This window comes from Bombina bombina, chromosome 2 (assembly GCF_027579735.1).
Source record: "Bombina bombina isolate aBomBom1 chromosome 2, aBomBom1.pri, whole genome shotgun sequence".
Lineage (NCBI taxonomy): Eukaryota > Metazoa > Chordata > Amphibia > Anura > Bombinatoridae > Bombina > Bombina bombina.
The window spans coordinates 323,799,144-323,820,658 of record NC_069500.1 but is presented as its reverse complement, the minus strand read 5'-3'; the positions used below and the strand labels follow the sequence as shown (position 1 = coordinate 323,820,658).

Here is a 21,515-nt window from a genome sequence, read left to right as displayed (position 1 = left end):
TGAGGACTTCGGCCCGTTTTTTTATGAAGACTTCTGCCGCTTCCTTGAGGATGGATGTCTGGTCTTCAGAATAGTAAGTCGATCTTCAGGGGGTTAGTGTTAGGTTTTTTTAAGGGTGTATTGGGTGGGTTTATTTTTTAGGTTTGGGCTTTGGGCTGCAATAGAGCTAAATGCCCTTTTAAGGGCAATGCCCATCCAAATTCCCTTTTCAGGGCAATGGGGAGCTTAGGTTTTTTTAGTTAGTATTTTATTTGGGGGGTTGGTTGTGTGGGTGGTGGGTTTTACTGTTGGGGGGGTTGTTTGTATTTTATTTTACAGGTAAAAGAACTGATTACTTTGGGGCAATGCCCCGCAAAAGGCCCTTTTATGGGCTATTGATAGTTAAGTTTAGGCTAGGGTTTTTTATTTTGGAGGGGCTTTATTTTATTTTGATAGGGCTATTAGATTAGGTGTAATTAGTTTAAAGATCTGTAATTTGTTTTTGTTTTCTGTAATTTAGTGGGGGTTTTTGTGATTTAGCTAATTTAATTTCTTTAATTGTTTTTAATTTAGTTAATTTATTTAATTGTAGTGTGGTGTTAGTGTAATTTAGGTTAGGTTTTATTTTACAGGTCAATTTGTATTTATTTTAGCTAGGTAGTTATTAAATAGTTAATAACTATTTAATAACTATTCTACCTAGTTAAAATAAATACAAACTTGCCTGTAAAATAAAAATAAACCCTAAGCTAGCTACAATGTAACTATTAGTTATATTGTAGCTAGCTTAGGGTTTATTTTATAGGTAAGTGTTTAGTTTTAAATAGGAATAATTTAGTTAATTATAGTAATTTTCTTTAGATTTATTTAAATTATATTTAAGTTAGGGGGGTTAGGGTTAGACTTAGATTTAGGGGTTAATACATTTAATATAGTGGCGGCGACGTTGGGGACGGCAGATTAGGGGTTCATAAGTATAATATAGGTGGCGGCAATGTTAGGGGCAGCAGATTAGGGGTTAATAATATTTAACTAGTGTTTGCAAGGCAGGTGTGCCTCGGTTTAGGGGTTAATATGTTTATTATAGTGGCGGCAATGTCCGGAGCGGCAGATTAGGGATGAAAAATTTTATTATAGTGTTTGCAATGCGGGAGGGCCTCAGTTTAGTGGTTAATAGGTAGTTTATGGGTGTTAGTGTACTTTTTAGCACTTCAGTTATGAGTTTTATGCTACAGCGTTGTAGTGTAAAACTCATAACTATTTACTTTGGAATGCGTTACGGATCTTGGAGGTAGAGGGTGTACCGCTCACTTTTTGGCCTCCTGGGACAGACTTGTAATACCAGCGCTATGGAAGTCCCATAGAAAAAAAGGGTTTACGAAGTTTACGTAAGTCAGTTTGCGGTAAGGCCAAAGAAGTGTGCAGTGCCCCTAAACGTGCAAGACTCGTAATACCAGCGGTAGTGAAAAAGCAGCGTTGGGACCTGTTAACGCTGCTTTTTCATCTTACCGCAAAACTCGTAATCTAGCCGTTTATCTTTTAATCTGACTCAGTGTAGTAAAAAATCTTATGATAGACATTATGATCTCAAAATGCAGCCCTCAGACAGAGAGGGTCATCATTTGACTTTATTTCCCAGGGGCACATATAGTTACTTTTAGCTTGCATTCTACTTGGTCCTGTCCTTTTCTAGTCTTTGTTGAGTGGCGCATAAGTTAGATATGGAAACTATTTAATGTATGTGCCAAAAAGGGCCCATAGATATGTGGGCCCTGTCTCAACTCAGACATCTGAGACCCCAAGGGACGGGACACAGGTAAACCCAAAATTAAATTTTACAGATAGACACAAGGTGATAACCCAGGGCAGTATGCAAGTATATACTAAGATACAGACAACAGGCTGACACTAGCTGACTCCTTACCAGTGTCCTCCACAGAAATGTTTGCCAGCCGGGGGAGCATAATAAAGCAGCCAGGTGGGGGCATTGTAACATTTTTCAAAATTATGTTTTCTGCTACCCAAAGCACAATTGGATTGCATAATTTAACATTTATTTAATGATAATTTGAGCAATAATCATTGAACAATCTTAATATTGGGTATTTTTAGTTTATTTTTAGCTAAAATTTTATCTGGGTGGCCAGTAAAATAAGTCTAGCCGGGTGGAGAATCCATTAAAAAGGTCCTGGGGAGAACCCTTAATACCTTCCCATAAATGAGGCTGTCTGAAGCTGCCACAGATCAATCCTTCACTGCAAACCCATCAGAGCAGTCAGCTCTACAGGTAGACATTTAACAGCTTACAGAGCCACCCATTCTAAGGAGGATCATTTTGATGTAATGCTGGGGGACGAAACTGGCCCTGTATTTACAGACACAGCAAGGCAGTGAGAGGCTGACTCTGCAATATGATTTTTAGAAAAAACGTGTAAATGCGCTATACAGCACGGGGATGATTATAAACAGGAAAAAAATGACAATACCATGTATGTGCTTGCCTTAAATTTTGGATAATACTGATTCTGTTTTATGGATGGGGAGTTGCATACTATGTATGATTGAATGGTGATATAATCCCCTATTTCAAAGATTCTACCAACCCCTAATAGGAGTATGCAGAATATAATAAAAAAGAAATTGCTTGAATACTATAAGGTATTGGAGACTGATTGGAGGTTATGCGTACTTTCTTTCTTGTAGATATACAGGTTGCATACTATATATGAATAAAATGTTGACAAGATATAGAAAAAACAACAAATGTTCCGCTATGACCCTAGATACAGATAAACATACTATGTATGAAATATTATGTATATTAGATATAAATGACAATGTTGGGTTATCCCCAATGTAAATATATATTGATTAGGAAATGAATACCCAGGTGCATTCAATAAAAATAACAGACATATACTAAAAATAAAGATAAACTAAAATGTAATAAATTTAACTGGTTTATTAAATTGGCATAAAGTCTAAAAAACACATATATAGATCCTAGGTGACCGGTCACTTTGATTATTTGCAGTATTAAAAAATTCCTTAAAAATATTAAAAATATATGTTATCTAAAAAGTATGAAAAAGGTTATTGGAGAATGTGCGTCTAATTTTGATGAACCTTATATGTATATTCCACCATAAACTAATGGTACTTTTCGATTCCCAATAGGATAGTGTTAGGTTCGTAGGGAACAAGTTTTCATTAAAGCTGTTGCAAGAAATAATTCCTCTTTTTGGCCACAATTCTATAAGTGCCGTAATAAGACGTTCAAGTTCTTTGAATGTCCCGGGTAGTGTCAATAACAACCGTGTGAGTCTTATCCGCGCTGCCGGGCTGACACACTCTCAAGTGCTTACCTGTTCTTTGATGCAAACTTCTGGTAGCACTAGTGTCTCTGCAGCTCACGGCCAGCCGGTGACGTCACACGCTAGATCCGGGAAATTGTGTAAAGTAGATCCGTCTGATATCCTTACTCCTTCACTCTGCGCAGAGTTTTTGGCTTGTAAAAGTAGTCCCAAATAGAATCTTCTGTAATCCTCCGTTCCCGTTTGTTTTTCAAACTTGGAATTTCTTCTGTTTAATCTTCTATTGTACCATCAACGCGTTTCGCCACTCCTGGTGGCTTTATCAAGATGGTTTAATTGTGGTGGATTGCTCTCTTATAAATGTGTTGGAGGAATTTCATTGGTTAAGAAAAAAAGTCACATTTTCACTTTTTTCTCTTTTTTTCTTTTTTAAGGTGGAATCGGTAAATGTCCCTATAAGGTGGAATTCTTTTTTCACATTCTCCTCTTATTTTATGTATACCATCTATTTCTTAGTGAGAAAAAACAATATTGCACATCTTACTCATAGATTAAGCTTTTCTTTTTTATACATCTATTTCTAAAAAAATATCTGTATATAAACCAAAAATATACATTATCTCCAATATAGGTGGATTATTAGATCTTTTAAAAGATTTGGTCTTGTAGCATTATTTGCACGGATATTCTTAAATGTTAACATTGTTAAAATCTATAAATTCTTAAATGGACCAACTTTTTATTTGAACCTTCATATTACTAATATTCGGCTACGTTGTTCAATAAAATATCCTATATATATAAAAATAATGTGCCTATAAGTGAAATATATACATCTTGATGTGCTATATAAATGTAGATAATAAATATAAATATCTCAAACAGTCAGATTAATATAAATATCTCATACAATCAGATTAGAGCTAAAATGGTGTCTTCTAAAAATAAGGTATGTCTCCATATTTAAAGGGTCAAAAATGTCTGGTTGTTAAATCAATATTGGTCCTAAATAATATTCCTTATTATATCAAATAACAGGATGAGATTATGCAGATAATAAATATAAATCTCTCAAACAATCAGATTAATATAAATCTCTCAAACAATCAGATTAAAGAGCTAAAATGGGGTCTCCTTGAAATAAGGTGTGTCTACATATTTAAAGGATCAAAAATTATACAACTATGTCTGGTTGTTAAATCGATATTGGTCCTAAATAATAATCCTTATTTTATCAAATAATAGAATGAGATTATGATCCCAAATTTAAAAACAACAAAAATCCTCAGTCTAAAATGAATGGATTGAGGTCCAGCTCTGAGTTTAAACCTTTGGGGTACAAAGTTTGCATCTCATATATATATTCAGCTTCTTTTCTTAGGAGCAGACGTTCATAGTCCCCACCTCGCCATGGTTTCTTAATTTTGCAAATCCCCCAATATCTTAGGTCTTTGATGTTATTTTTATGTTTTAATCTGAAATGTTCATATAGTCTGGTGTCCTGATCTCCCTTTTCAATTAAATTTAGGTGTTCTCTAATCCTAGTTCGTAAGGTCCTTGTGGTCTCTCCTATGTATTGTTTCCCACAGGTACACTGGATTAAGTATATGACTCCCTTATCACTGCACCTAATGGTGTCCCTTATATTATGTTTCTTATTTGTATTGGTGGATGTATAGTCTTTGCATTTAGTGCTATGTTTGCACGCTTTACAACTATAGCATGGATAATAACCCCTTAATCTGTTGCCTGTTAGGTCTTGTTCCTTCATTTTCAATTGTTGTATTTTCTTATTGAAGTCACTTGGAACCAAGATATTCTTAATATTTGTTGTTTTTCTAAAAATAATTTCTGGATAATCTGGGATTGCTTCTCCTATAATCGGATCTGATCTAATCAAGTGCCAATATTTGTTTAATATTTTCCTCAAAAGATTGTGGTGACAGCTATAGTTTGTTACTAATGGTACTTTAAAAATATCATTATTATTTACTTTATTTATATTTTTCTTCGAGAGAAGATCTTGTCTCTCTATATTCCTAACATTGGAAATATCAGTCTCCAAAATCTCAGGGTCATAGCCTTTTTCCAAAAATCTACTTTCCAATATCTTAACCTGTTGGTCATAGTCTGAGATCTTAGAGCAGTTACGTCTAATTCTTAAAAACTGCCCTTTAGGGATATTCTTAATCCAACGTTTAAGGTGACAGCTGTGTGTGGGGATATAATTATTAGCGTCTATTGGCTTAAAGTGATTTTTAGTCGCTACTTCTCCATTCTCTACAAAGATGTCTAGGTCTAGGAAAGTAATCAATTCCCTACTTATATTGTGAGTAAATTTCAGATTAACATCGTTCTTGTTCATATCTTCTAAAAAAGAACTCAGACTATCCTCGGTTCCCCTCCATACTATCAAAATATCGTCGATGTATCTTTTATAGAGCACGAGGCTTGCTCCCAGCTCATGCCCCTGGATAAAGTGGTGTTCCCACTTACCCATAAAAAGGTTGGCATAGCTGGGAGCAAACCTCGTGCCCATGGCAGTTCCCTGCACCTGGATATAAATATTTTCATTGAATGCAAATACATTATTCCCCAAAATAAACTCAATGCATTCTAGAACGAAATTTTTTTGTTTCAACTGTTTCTCATTTCCACTCTTTAAAAACCAGTCTACTGCAGCCAAACCTTTGTCGTGTTGGATGCTGGTATATAGTGAACTAACGTCACTTGTGGCCAAAATGTAATCATCTTGCCATTCTATGTCTTTTAAGAGATTCAAAACCTCTGTGGTGTCTTTTAAATAGGATGGTAGTTTTTGTACATACTCCTGAAGATGTGTATCTACATAAATAGAAAGGTTTGAGGAAATGGAGGATATCCCCGAGATTATGGGGCGTCCTGGGGGGTCTATTAAGGTCTTATGAATTTTTGGCAAAAAATACAGCATTGCCATTTTAGGATGCTTCTGATAAATGAAATTTAGTTCTTTATTATTAATTAGTTCATTTTCTTTTGCTTTTATTAATATTTCTTGCAGATTCTTATTGATTTTATTCATTGGATTCAGTTTTAACTTTTTGTATGTATTCACATCGTTCAATAGGCGGTTTGCTTCAATAATATATTTGGACGTGTCCATAATAACAACACCCCCGCCCTTATCCGCTGGTTTAATGGTGATGTTTTTATCTTTTTGTAACTGGGTTAGGGTCTCTCTTTCTTTCTTTGTCATATTAAATTTGGTTTTACTTTTATCATCAATTTTCAATTTTGCCAAATCACATAAGACTGATCTTTCAAATACTTCCAAATTACTTCCTTTACTTTGGTAGGGGTAAAAAGAGGATCTAGGTTTAAGTTGTGTGTATGGAGTTTCTATAGTGGCAGTCGCACCTTTCAACAATGGTCTCTCTATTGGATTTTTTTAAAAAGTGTCTTTTAATTGTTAAATTCCTCACAAATTTTTTTACGTGGATGTGGGTTTCAAATTTGTTTAATTTGGACGTGGGTGCAAAGGTCAAGCCTAATTTCAATACTTTCTGTTCCTGTTCTGTGAGTTTCTTTTTACTAAGATTAAATATACCAGTATGTTCTATTTCATTTTCTTTTTGGACTGTGTATTTATTTCCCCTTCCATTTCCTCTAACTCCTCTATGTTTCTTTTTGACCGTATTTTTCTTTGGTCTAGCGGGGTATTTACCCCTAAAAAATCCCCAGAGGTACTTGCTCTTTCTGTATCTTTGTCATTGCATGATTCTTCTCTGATTTCTTTCTGTGTATCTAATGTTTGATATCTGTTTCTAATTGGGATTGTCCATTCCTTCTTTTTAAATGAAGTTTGTTGTATCTGTCCTATATGTTTTCCTTGTTGTCTGTATTGTGCATAGTAATCATTTTGTTGTATTTTATCATATTCCCTATGTGTTGGTATCTCTCTATAGTAGGTGTTCCTATCAAAATCCCGATCCCCCCTTTCTCTACGATAACTATATTCCCCATAGTGTCTGTGATTATTTTCTGTCCATCCCCTTCTATTATGTCTAACATTTCTGTCGTGATATTCATAGTGCTCATTCCTATTTTGGTGATTGTGATTCTGATAACTATTATGATCTGAAAAATATGTTCTATCTTTCCCTCTTTGAAAAGAGTAATTCTCTTTTTTATGTGAATAATTTTGTGCATAATTAGGTGAATAAACTTTATTAGGGTTATAATCTCTATTGTGAGATGTATTTTGTCTTTGATATTGGTTTTCTGGCCAGTCCCTGTGTCTTTCTTTAAACTGCTTATTTGTGGGTGTATATTGGTAATGTGCAGCAATTTTTTCTTTATGTGTTCTTTCAGTGTCATTTTCTTGTGATCCTATGTCCTTATTGGTGTCTAACTCATTGTGTGACCCTCTTGGTCGTATCCCTTCTATGTTTTCACCTAGGATCTATATATGTGTTTTTTTAGACTTTATGCCAATTTAATAAACCAGTTAAATTTATTACATTTTAGTTTATCTTTATTTTTAGTATATGTCTGTTATTTTTATTGAATGCACCTGGGTATTCATTTCCTAATCAATATATATTTACATTGGGGATAACCCAACATTGTCATTTATATCTAATATACATAATATTTCATACATAGTATGTTTATCTGTATCTAGGGTCATAGCGGAACATTTGTTGTTTTTTCTATATCTTGTCAACATTTTATTCATATATAGTATGCAACCTGTATATCTACAAGAAAGAAAGTACGCATAACCTCCAATCAGTCTCCAATACCTTATAGTATTCAAGCAATTTCTTTTTTATTATATTCTGCATACTCCTATTAGGGGTTGGTAGAATCTTTGAAATAGGGGATTATATCACCATTCAATCATACATAGTATGCAACTCCCCATCCATAAAACAGAATCAGTATTATCCAAAATTTAAGGCAAGCACATACATGGTATTGTCATTTTTTCCCTGTTTATAATCATCCCCGTGCTGTATAGCGCATTTACACGTTTTTTCTAAAAATTGTATCTTTTATCCACACTGTATTTTGGGAACAGAGTAGTGTATATGCAGGGGTAAGATTTGCGCACCAATATCTTTTTACTTGACTCTGCAATATGCACAAATAATAATGCTGGTCACAGGGCAAGGGCTAAAGCAATCAGCAACGGCCCACAACTATCCCCTGCCCACTGGGAAAATTCCCTGTATGCCCTATACTCAGTCCGGGCCTATCTAAGGATACAACCTTTGAAAAGCCTATTGGTAACAAGAAAAAAAAAAAAAGAGTCCTGAACGATTGAACATATTCCAAAATGTAATACTGCAAAGTGAACAACTATGCATTAAAATTGAGAAATAAACAAACAATAAGCTGATTATAATTTATATATTTAATAAGTATTTTACTTGCAGCAATAAAACATAATTATGACTTGTGAAGTAATTACAGGTAAGGTAGAGGTAAGTAAATGGTACATTTGCACATAAAGAATAACTGGGATACTTGGTTGTATAGGAAGAGGTATTAGGGCGAGAAATATGAGTTACTTATGTCACTGAATAGAATATTGTCATTGCCTCCTTATACACTGTGACAATTCTGGAGTATATAAGGATATAAACAAACTAGGAACTGCTTGTATAAGCGCTATTAAAATGGTACATTTAATCATGACTTTATGACCTTAAAGTTATATGAAACAATACTCCTTTAGTAAAAACAGATAATTTAAATCATCAAGCCAGCTCAAGTTACTCTAGAAGATTTATAACATAAAGCTAAATAAGCCTTCCTGTAGAGTCCACAACTTCCTTGTAAGGCTGTGTCAGGAAGTAATTGACACTGCACATATTAAGTTAAAAAAACAGATAAAAGTATTCAACCACTGTGTCTGCTCAGAGAGGTGGCAGTGGTGTGTATTGCTTCTGAATATGTCATTTGTGTCATACAAGGCACTGCTGACTCTCTGAGAAAGTGTTTTGTTTAAACCCTTAACGACCATGTACATTGCCCGCCGTTAAGGGTTTGTCTTGTTAATAATAGCGCAGGTCACGCTGCTATCAGTAATGCAAACCCCATTAAAAGACCAGTGAAGTATAGGGTACGTTGCTGGTCCTTAAGGGGTTAAATAATGATCCACAGACCCCATATGCACAGTTTATGTGCGAAGGCCTAAAAAAAAACAAACAGTAATAACTTTTACTAGAAGCATTTTTGTTAGTGAAAGTATGTTGCAAAAATGCTTCAATTTCACATCGAAATTTACTCACGCACATTTCGATTTTGACCTTTCTATCCCTTTAATTGATGAATAATACATAATGTAATGATTTCTGTTAAGTATAACTCACTGCTTAGTGCTTTTTTACAATTTATAATTTCAAATAGAGCAGATCATTTTAAGAAACTTCAATTTATGTTATAAAATGTACTTTATCTTTGTATCCTTTGTTGAAAAGCAATCTAGGTAGGCCCAGGTGCAGCAAGGCAATACTGTCAGATAGCTGGTGATTGGTGGCTACATGCATGCATATGTCTCTTTTAATTTCTAATCACCAGATGTGTTCAGCTAGCTCCCAGTAGTGCATTACTGCTCTGGAACTGATTTTAACTATTTTTTTAAACAATTGCAGGGTTAAATAGATAGTTATATGCAAGAAATAGTGAAATAATAAAATGCTGTAGTAATGTGCACATTAGAGCATTCTTCTTTGCATGTTTATTCCCTTTAATAACATTCAGGGAGAATAACTGGCTTATTAGAAATGTGTTCTGATCAATATGGTGCTTAAAATACAGCAAAGAAATTCCCATTATATCATTTACATTCTCATTTGCTCCGGTTCATCTTTAATTCATCCCTTTTCACCAATCTATATGAACTATTTCCATTCTCCCTCCTTCCACTTTCTCCCACTCATTCTATCTCTCACCCTGTTCATTCCTTAATTTTTTCCCAAGACCTTTTATTATTCTTCTTTTAATATTGATACATTCCTACTCCGTTTCCTGTGGAACATTTTTACATCATTTTGCATTACTATGAAAAGTAGTTTTGGATTTTATGTTTATAATGTGTTTTTGTTTGGGGTGGAACCTTCTTCAACCTCCATAATAAAACTTTTATAGATTTCAAAGTGTTGTAAAACTTGTTCTTTATGTCTTTATAAATACGGTGCCATCAGGGTGTCAGAACTATGTCAAAGTGCATTAATTCAACAGTTAAGTGCAAATGATAAAATGATTGATATGTTTCTTTTCTGTTTTACTTAAACAGATGGGTATTTTGTACAAAGAAAGGATACCAAGAAATTGATTCTGATCCCCAGTTCTCTGTGATAACAAAACTCAAGGGAGCTTCAATTACCCAGAATTTGAGAGGATTACAGGGGAAACTGTGGGATGTAGCAGATTTTGTGAAACCATCTCAGGTAAGTTTTCTCCTTCCTGTGCAACTCTTTATAAAATGGATATATAAGGATTAGGCAACACTTAATGGCCAAATGTGTGGAAGATGTTGAGGTAAGAACAGCAGACTATCTAGAAACATGACATTTTGTTGGTTCCTCTCTAGTTAACAAACTCCTTTAATTATATTATGAAAAGAGGCAGAGATGTTATAGATATAAATTATTAGGACTGAACACAATTTGCCTTTTAGTTCCAACGTTTGTTTTAAATAAAGTTGAACATTTTAGAAATAGGTCTTGTCCATTATGATGGACAACAGGCCGAATGATCACAACTCTCTGGCATAGTTGCCAACAGTCCCTGATTTCCAGGGACAGTCCCTGGATTTTGTTGTATGTCCCTGGATTTTTTTTGTCCCTGGAAATGTCCCTGAAAATCTCTTTTGCACAACATTTGTTGTTTGCATATATATATATATATATACAGGGAGTGCAGAATTATTAGGCAAGTTGTATTTTTGAGGATTAATTTTATTATTGAACAACAACCATGTTCTCAATGAACCCAAAAAACTCATTAATATCAAAGCTGAATATTTTTGGAAGTAGTTTTTAGTTTGTTTTTAGTTTTAGCTATTTTAGGGGGATATCTGTGTGTGCAGGTGACTATTACTGTGCATAATTATTAGGCAACTTAACAAAAAACAAATATATACCCATTTCAATTATTTATTTTTACCAGTGAAACCAATATAACATCTCAACATTCACAAATATACATTTCTGACATTCAAAAACAAAACAAAAACAAATCAGTGACCAATATAGCCACCTTTCTTTGCAAGGACACTCAAAAGCCTGCCATCCATGGATTCTGTCAGTGTTTTGATCTGTTCACCATCAACATTGCGTGCAGCAGCAACCACAGCCTCCCAGACACTGTTCAGAGAGGTGTACTGTTTTCCCTCCTTGTAAATCTCACATTTGATGATGGACCACAGGTTCTCAATGGGGTTCAGATCAGGTGAACAAGGAGGCCATGTCATTAGATTTTCTTCTTTTATACCCTTTCTTGCCAGCCACGCTGTGGAGTACTTGGACGCGTGTGATGGAGCATTGTCCTGCATGAAAATCATGTTTTTCTTGAAGGATGCAGACTTCTTCCTGTACCACTGCTTGAAGAAGGTGTCTTCCAGAAACTGGCAGTAGGACTGGGAGTTGAGCTTGACTCCATCCTCAACCCGAAAAGGCCCCACAAGCTCATATTTGATGATATCAGCCCAAACCAGTACTCCACCTCTACCTTGCTGGCGTCTGAGTCGGACTGGAGCTCTGTGCCCTTTACCAATCCAGCCACGGGCCCATCCATCTGGCCCATCAAGACTCACTCTCATTTCATCAGTCCATAAAACCTTAGAAAAATCAGTCTTGAGATATTTCTTGGCCCAGTCTTGACGTTTCAGCTTGTGTGTCTTGTTCAGTGGTGGTCGTCTTTCAGCCTTTCTTACCTTGGCCATGTCTCTGAGTATTGCACACCTTGTGCTTTTGGGCACTCCAGTGATGTTGCAGCTCTGAAATATGGCCAAACTGGTGGCAAGTGGCATCTTGGCAGCTGCACGCTTGACTTTTCTCAGTTCATGGGCAGTTATTTTGCGCCTTGGTTTTCCACACGCTTCTTGCGACCCTGTTGACTATTTTGAATGAAACGCTTGATTGTTCGATGATCACGCTTCAGAAGCTTTGCAATTTTAAGAGTGCTGCATCCCTCTGCAAGATATCTCACTATTTTTGACTTTTCTGAGTCTGTCAAGTCCTTCTTTTGACCCATTTTGCCAAAGGAAAGGAAGTTGCCTAATAATTATGCACACCTGATATAGGGTGTTGATGTCATTAGACCACACCCCTTCTCATTACAGAGATGCACATCACCTAATATGCTTAATTGGTAGTAGGCTTTCGAGCCTATACAGCTTGGAGTAAGACAACATGCATAAAGAGGATGATGTGGTCAAAATACTCATTTGCCTAATAATTCTGCACTCCCTGTATACAGATAGATAGATGATAAATAGATATAGTGTATTATTTAAATATAATTCATTCCTAATGGAATATTATTATTATTGAATGGGTTCACATATTATTTGTCTTTCTAATTTTGATGCTGTGTTGTAAAAATAACCATATGCCCAGAATGTGTTCCAGAGACTGGGTAGGTGTAAGAGCTTGGTGCTGTAATCTGTACAATAAACTATGGATAAGTCTAAATTATACTATTACTTTCAAATGGGTGTGTTTTGATTGCAGAACTGAGTGGGCGGAGCAGTTGAACAGTAGGTCGTCAATACTCCAGTAACTCGCTTGCTTGCTCTGCTGCAAAGTGTCCCTGGATTTTTTTTTTGAAATGTTGGCAACTATGCTCTCTGGTATGGAGAGAAATCTCACCTTTTTTTTTAAAGTATTATATTGCAATGTAGGTGAGTTTCCTTCCAACCCACAACCCTGACTACTGAGATAAACAGTTTTGAAGCTACAATTTGTGGTTCTATCAATACTGATAAGGCATCAACGATCATTTCGAGCTGTATTAAGCCTTTGGGGCTTGTTTTTCAAAAAGGTGTCAGAGAAATCATCAGCTTATTTTATTGAGCCTAATATCTTAAAGTAAGTGCTTCTCCTTCACATAAAGCATTTAATTGAATTCCCCTTAAAGAGACACTAGATTTTTCTTTGCGTAAATGTTTTGTTGATTATCCATTTATATAGCCCATGTGGTAGTGTTTTTATAAAAATGTGTAGTTTTGCTTATTTTTTTTATAAATTTGTGCTGATGTTCAGACTCCTAACCAAGCCCCACAGTGCTAGATAGATACACACGTTTACAGACTACTGCTGGCTCCTGTTTATGCTATCTGTTTTTTCATATGCAGGGAAGGGGGGAGGTGGGCAGTGTCTGCTCTTTTTGTTTAACCAGACCCTTTCAGTGGGTTTCCCAGACTATCTTATCAACAGTGCTAAACCAGGAGCTTCTAAGTTAGTTTTTAAAAGGTTTTATACTGGATTCTTATATCAGTATCTGTGCATATTCTTCTTTATAGTAGTGTCTATTAGCGCTGAGGAATCTGCTGACGCTCTACAAATAACCGATAATAATAATATTACATGCAGTTATATAAAAATTGGTGTATACTGTCCCTGAGGGGCCTCATATTACTGATGAGGCATCTTATAGAATATTGCTAGACCAGAAAGCTTTTCAGAATCAGGCCTTTAGTGAGAGGCTACATCAAGTCATCTTAACAATAAGCTTTATACATTTAAATTATATGAGGAATGTCCTTGATATAGCTGATACATTTTAACCAAGTCATACAAAAAATTTCTTTCCGTAAAAAATAACTGATACTGAATTCAGATCACAAATTGTCATAGTCTGATGAGAGTGAGGAGAGAAAATATGCAAAAGACTGTATTTGCATAATATTATTCAATAGAGCTGATTTGTGCCTACAGAGCTTTTGCAGTACCCCTGCTCTGTGTACATTAGCGAGGCTGAAATCTGTTCTGTATGACACTTTGTGTTGTTTTGTACTTTTCCCCCCAGAAAGTAATAATATGTTATATTTTACAGAAATAAAGGTAATTACACAACAATACAGCTCTATGAATAGCTCTTAGAGGGACATACAGTAATACAATTCTTAACCCTTACTGGATAGATCATGTTTTGGCCTTGTTGACACCCAAACTGCTCCCAGGCATCCCCAAACAGAGGGAGGTGGTTGGAGTGGCCCTACGCTGCAGAAAAAAAATATTTTGAAGGGAGAGGGAGGGATGGGGCTCTGCATTACAGGAAATGGTTGGAACGGTGGGTGGGGCAACGTAAATAATGATTGCGGGAAGGGTGGAGGTGGAGGAGACCAGTACACTATGCAAAAAAATAACAATAAATACATTTAAAAAAATTAAAAATTAAAAACAAATCTTTAAATTGGGTACTGGCAGAAAGAAAAAAAACCTTTATGCAAACTGCTTTTCACCAGAAAAGGTTTGGATTTTGGAATATTTGCATATTTGCATTTGTAAAATGGAACAGCTTGGGGAGGGGATGGGGCCAAGTGTAAAGAACAATATTTTATGCCATTTAAGCAACATTGCAATGTCATAATATAGTGTATACATGCAACCTAAAGGTAGTTTTCTATAATTTGTTATATTTTGTATACATGGTACCATCAGAAAGAGAATACAGTTTTGTAATCAGAAAGGTAATACAGGTAGAGAACTCTTTATCCAAACTGCTTGGGACTGGAAAAGGTTTGGATTTTGGAATAGTTTGGGAATATTTGCATCTTTAAAATGGAACAGTTTGGAAAAAGGATGGAACCAACTGTAAACAACCATATAGTATGTCATTTAGGCAATACCTACATATTGTAATACACATAGAGAATATGTAGAAAGGAGCGCCAGAAAATAGGCTAAAGTGTGTGTGAACAATTAATTAATACATATTTAATTTACAACATAACATAGATTTTAAAAACATTAAGGTTAAAAACAGAATATGAGGGTCTTATATGAGACCCAGAACAGTATTCAAAAATGAGAATAAAAAACAAAAAACTAAAACAACCAGTGATCACTTGGTATTATAAGTAACCCAGGTAAGGTGTTAGAGAATGTGCACAAATAGCTGGGCAGCAGATTGTGCTTTAAATAGCACAGGAGTAGGGTAAGTGTCACTATGAAAAAAATAATTAAGTTAAATAAGTGTGCAAATCCAGGGGTAGGAAAGTTCCAGGGTGTGAGGAAAGTGAAGTGGACATCCAATAGGATGAGTGGTATATCCCTACGAAACCTGTGGAAAGAAAATAAATACAAGGTGCAAATAATCTGGGTAACAGGTTGGCCTAAATGGTAGTAGGCTTACCAGATGGTCATGTAAGAAACTAGGTCAAGCAAATTGACGCGTTTCGGCCTTTAACAAGGCCTTTATCAGTGACTGTCTTGATAAAGGCCTTTCTAAAGGCCGAAACGCGTCAACTTGCTTGACCTACCAGCCCAAGTTTCCTACATGACCATCTGGTAATCCTACTACCATTTAGGCCAACCTGTTACCCAGATTTTTTGCACCTTGTATTTCTTTTCCTTCCATAGGTTTCCCAAGGATATACCACTCATCCTATTGGACATCCACTTCACTTACCTCACACCCTGGAACTTTCCTACCCCTTGATACAATCACTCTTTATTGGGACTTTTTATTGGGACAGTTTATCCCTATTCCAGACACTTATTGAACTTAATTAATTAATTTTTTCCACTCAAATTTTTTCTATATAATTTTTATAATTTTTTTTTTACATTTTTATTACTTTTTTCATATCGACACTTACCCTACTCCTGTGCTATTTTAAGCACACTTTACTGCCCAGTTATATGTGCACATCCTCTAACACCTTACCTGGGTTACTTATAATACCAAGTGAGCACTTGTTGTTTTTTCGTTTCGTTTTTTTTATTCTCATTTTTGAATACTGTTCTGGGTCTCATATAAGACCCTCATATTCTGTTTTTAACCTTCATGTTTTTAAAATCAATCACCTAGATTACAAGTTTTGCGTTCGGGTTTTAACGCTGAAAAAATTGTAATTTCAGCATTAAAACAGCACCGCAGCCATTACAAGTCTTGTCGGTATAGCTGTACGGCAAGCCTTTTAGCCTGTAACGCAACGTCAGTCCCGCACTCGTAAAAATTACGTTTTTTTCATGGGACTTCCATAGCGCAGCCATTACGAGTTTTGCGGTGAGGCTAAAAAGCTTGTGTTCCAGCCTATACCAACAAGATCCGTTTCAAATCTGAGAGCAGTAGTTATGAGTTTTACACTACAAAACTGTTACATAAAACTCATAACTAAAGTGTTACAAAGTACACTTACAGCAAATACTATATTAAAGATAATTACCTCTAATCTGCCGCTCCTGACATCGCCGCTCCCGACACTATAATAAAGATATTAACCCCTATTCCACTTCTCCCCAACACTACCGCCACTATAATAAACCTATTAACCCCTAAACCGTAAGCCTCCCACAATGAAATATACTAAATTAAACTATTAACCCCTAAACCGGAAGCCCCCACAACGAAATATACTAAATTAAACTATTAACCCCTAAACCGAAAGCCCCCCACATTGCAATAAACTAATTTAAACTAGTAACCCCTAAACCTAATGCCCCCCTAACGTTATATTAAAATTACAATTTCCCTATCTTAAATTAAAATAAAATTTACCTGTCAAGTTAAAAAAACTAAGTTTAAACTAACCATTAAACTAATATAACTTTTAAACTAAAATTAAACTAACTACCAATTAAAGAAAACTAAAATACACATTAAAAAACACTATAAAAATGACAAAATATCTATTTACAAAAAATAAAAAATACTAAATTACGAAAAATAACAAACGAAATTATAAAAAATAAAAAATAATTCACCTAATATAATAGCCCTATAAAAATAGAAAAGCCCACGCAAAATAAAAAAACCCTAGCCTACAATAGCCTTAAAAGGGCCTTTTGTAGGGAATTGACCTAAGTTAAACAGATCTTTTACATGTAAAAAAAAAAACACAAAGAACCCCCAACAGTAAAACCCACCACCCAACCAACCCCCCAAAATAAAAAAAACTCTTAACAAAAACCTAAGCTACCCATTGCCCTAAAAAGGGCATTTGTATGGGCACTGCACTTAAAAGGGCATTTAGCTCTTTTGCATTGCCCTGAAAAGGGCATTTAGCTCTTTTAAGAAAAGCCCAAACCCTAAACTAAAAAAAAAAAAACACCCAAAAAAGATTAAAAAATCCTAACACTAACCCCGAAGAGCCACTTACAGTTCCTGAAGTTCGGACATCCAGGCAGCGAGAGATCTTCATCCAGGCAGCTTCATCTTCATCCATCTCAGGACCGGCATCTTCTTCATCCCTGCAGAGGCAGAGCGGTCGATGCGCGGAGGCGGAGGTCCAGGCGAAGGTCCAAGGCAGAGGTCCAGGCAAAAGTCCAAGGTGGAGGTTCAAACGGAGGTCCAAGGCGGAGGTCCATCGATCCGACTTGGAGGTCCTCTTCATGCGATCGTCCGCCGCACACTGAGGATTGAAATGCGAGGTACCCCTTTTATACTAGGGGTACCATTGCATTCCTATTGGCTGAAAAATTTGAATCAGCCAATAGGAATTAGGATTGCTAAAATCCTATTGGCTGTTCAAATCAGCCAATAGGATTTAAGCAGCTCTCATGCTATTGGTTGATTCGACCTCGCCTGGACCTCCGCCTCGCTGCTCCGCCTCCGCAGGGATGAAGAAGATGCCGGTCCCGTGATGGATGAAGATGGAGCCGCCTAGATGAAGATCGTTCAAGCGGGACTTCAACAACTGTGAGTACCTAAAGAGGGGTTAGTGTTAGTTTTTTTTAAGGTTTTTTTGGGGTGGGGTTTTTTTTAGATTAGGATGGGCACTCTTAAAAGAGCTGAATGCCCTTTTAAGGGCAGCAAAAGAGCTGAATGCCCATACAAAATTAGGGTTTTTTTAGATAGTTTTTTTCATTTTGTGGGTTTGGGGGGGTGTTGTAATGTTAGTGGGTCTTTGTATTTTTTTTCAGAAAAATCTTTATGGCAATGACATTCAAAAGGCACTTTTATGGGCTATTGGTAGTTTATTCAAGATTATGTTTCTTTTATTTTGGGGGTGTTTTTTTTAAAATGGGTATTACAACAGGAATAATTTTTATTATTTTGTATAATTCGTTTGTAATTTTGTGTAATGTTTTATTTTTCGTTTTGGGGTGAGTTTTTATTTTTAGATTAGGGGTTAGGCATTTCATACAAATCCCATTTTCAGGGCAATGGGTAGATTAAGTTTTACTTTATTTTTAATTTGTGTGTTTTGGGGGTGGGGTTTGTATACTATTAGGGGTGTTTGTTTTTCTTTTGTAGGAAAAGAGCTGTTATCTTTAGGGCAATGCCCTGCAAAAGGCCCCTTTAAGGGCCCACAAAAAGGCCCTTTTAAGGGCCCTTGGTAGTTTATTGTAGATTATGTTTTTTTATTTTGGGGTGGGTTTTTTATTTTTTTAAAAGGGTATTAGAATAGAAATCATTTTTATTATTTTGGATATTTTTGTTTTTTTATTTTTTGTAATTTTAGTGTTTTTTATTTTTTGCAATGGTAGGTTTTAGTGTAAGGCAATTTAGGTTTTATTTCACATGTAAGTTTGTATTTATTTTAACTAGGTAGTTAGTAAATAGTTAATAACTATTTTTTACTAACAAGTCTACCTAGTTAACATAAATACAAACTTACCTGTGAAATAAAAATAAAACCTAAGCTAGATACAATATAACTATTAGAGGCCTATTTAGCATATGTCTGTTGGACCTGATCCGACAGTGCGGATCAGGTCCGACAGACATCGCTGAATGAGCTGCTGGTGCAACGCCACCCCCTGCAGACTCACGGTTAATCGGCTGCCAGCAGGGAGGTGTCAATCAACCTGATCGTACTCGATCGGGTTGAATTGTGACGATTCCTGTCCGCCTCATCAGAGCAGGCGGACAGGGTTATGGAGCAGCGGTCTATAGACCGCTGCTTCATAACTGGTGTTTCTGGCAAGCCTGCAGGCTCGCCAGAAACACGGGTCCTCAAGCTCCATTCGGAGCTTGATAGATAGGCCCCTTAGTCTTTAAAGAAAATTCACAGACCAACTTAATTCAGCTGCCACACAGCCCTCTGCAACAGCTGAATTTAAAGTATATTTGCCACAGTCTTTAACCCCTTAACGACTGAGGACGTGCAGGGTACGTCCTCAGAAAAAAGGCAGTTAATGCCTGAGAACGTACCCTGCACGTCCTCAGTGTGGAAAGCAGCTGGAAGCGATCCTGCTCGCTTCCAGCTGCTTTCCGGTTATTGCAGTGATGCCTCGATATGGAGGCATCCTGCAATAACGTTTTTAAGTAATCCGGTGCAGAGAGAGCCACTCTGTGGCCCTCTCTGCACCGGAGATCGGTGGCTACCTGCGTTGGTGGGTGGGAGCCGGACCGGGAGGCGGGTGGCGGCCATCGATGGCCATGTGGATGTGAAGGGGGGCGGGATCGTGGGCGGGGGTGGCTGGGGGCGCGCACGGGCGCGCGCGCGTGCACGGGAGGGTGGGGGCGGGCGCGTGCACGGGGAGGGAGCGGGTGGGAACCGCTACACTACAGAAAATGGGAAATAAAAAATATATCAAATATGTCAAACAAAAATGTCAAACAATAAGCAAGGTGGTGGGGGTTAGTCTGTGGGGGGTGGGGGGGGGGGGAAGCTACACTACAGAAAAAAAACAAAAAAAACAAAAACAAAGCATTTTTTTATTGTAAACTGGGTACTGGCAGACAGCTGCCAGTACCCAAGATGGCCCCCAATAAGGCAGAGGGGAGGGTTAGAGAGCGTTTTTGGGGGGGATCAGGGAGGTTGGGGGCTAAGGGGGGGATCCTACACAGTAGCATATGTAAATATGCTAAAAAAAAATTCATTTTTTTTTAAAAACCCTTTTATTTTAGTACTGGCAGACTTTCTGCCAGTACTTAAGATGGCGGGGACAATTGTGGGGTGGGGGAGGGAAGGGAGCTGTTTGGGAGGGATCAGGGGGTGGGATGTGTCAGATGGGAGGCTGATCTCTACACTAAAGCTAAAATTAACCCTGCAAGCTCACTACAAACTCCCTAATTAACCCTTTCACTGCTAGCCATAATACACGTGTGAGGCGCAACAGGATTTAGTGGCCTTCTAATTACCAGAAAGCAACGCCAAAGTCATATATGTCTGCTATTTCTGAACAAAGGGGATCCCAGACAAGCATTTACAACCATTTGTGCCATAATTGCACAAGCTGTTTGTAAATGATTTCAGTGAGAAACCTAAAATTGTGAAAAATTTTACGTTTTTTTTAATTTGATCGCATTTGGCGGTGAAATGGTGGCATGAAATATACCAAAATGTGCCTAGATCAATACTTGGGGTTGTCTACTACACTACACTAAAGCTAAAATTAACCCTACAAGCTCCCTAAAAGCTCCCTAATTAACCCCTTAACTGCTGGGCATGATACACTTGTGGTGCGCAGTGGCATTTAGCGGCCTTCTAATTACCAAAAAGCAACGCCAAAGCCATATATGTGTGCTATTTCTGAACAAAGGGGATCCCAGAGAAGAATTTACAACCATTTATGCCATAATTGCACAAGCTGTTTGTAAATGATTTCAGTGAGAAACCTAAAGTTTGTGAAAAAATTTGTGAAAAAGTGAACAATTTTTTGTATTTGATCGCATTTGGCGGTGAAATGGTGGTATGAAATATACCAAAATTGGCCTAGATCAATACTTTGGGATGTCTACAAAAAAAAAATATATACATGTCAAGGGATATTCAGGGATTCCTGAAAGATATCAGTGTTCTAATGTAACTAGCGCTAATTTTGGAAAAAAATGGTTTGGAAATAGCAAAGTGCTACTTATATTTATGGCCCTATAACTTGCAAAAAAAGCAAAGAACATGTAAACATTGGGTATTTCTAAACTCAGGACAAAATTTAGAAACTATTTAGCATGGGTGTTTTTTGGTGGTTTTAGATATGTAACAGATTTTGGGGGTCAAAGTTAGAAAAAGTGTGTTTTTTTCCATTTTTCCTCATATTTTATTTTTTTTATAGTAAATTATAAGATATGATGAAAATAATGGTATCTTTAGAAAGTCCATTTAATGGCGAG

At 36.5% G+C, this 21,515-nt stretch overlaps 1 protein-coding gene across 1 annotated transcript in view; it reads left to right on the top strand.

The window, feature by feature from the left end:
* Positions 1–21,515, top strand: part of LOC128646936 (P2X purinoceptor 6-like) — a 314,143-nt gene that overhangs the window by 13,805 nt on the left and 278,823 nt on the right. The window contains exon 2 of the mRNA XM_053699746.1: positions 10,579–10,732. Coding sequence (XP_053555721.1) covers positions 10,579–10,732 — 154 coding nt within the window. The remainder of the gene's footprint in view (positions 1–10,578; positions 10,733–21,515) is intronic.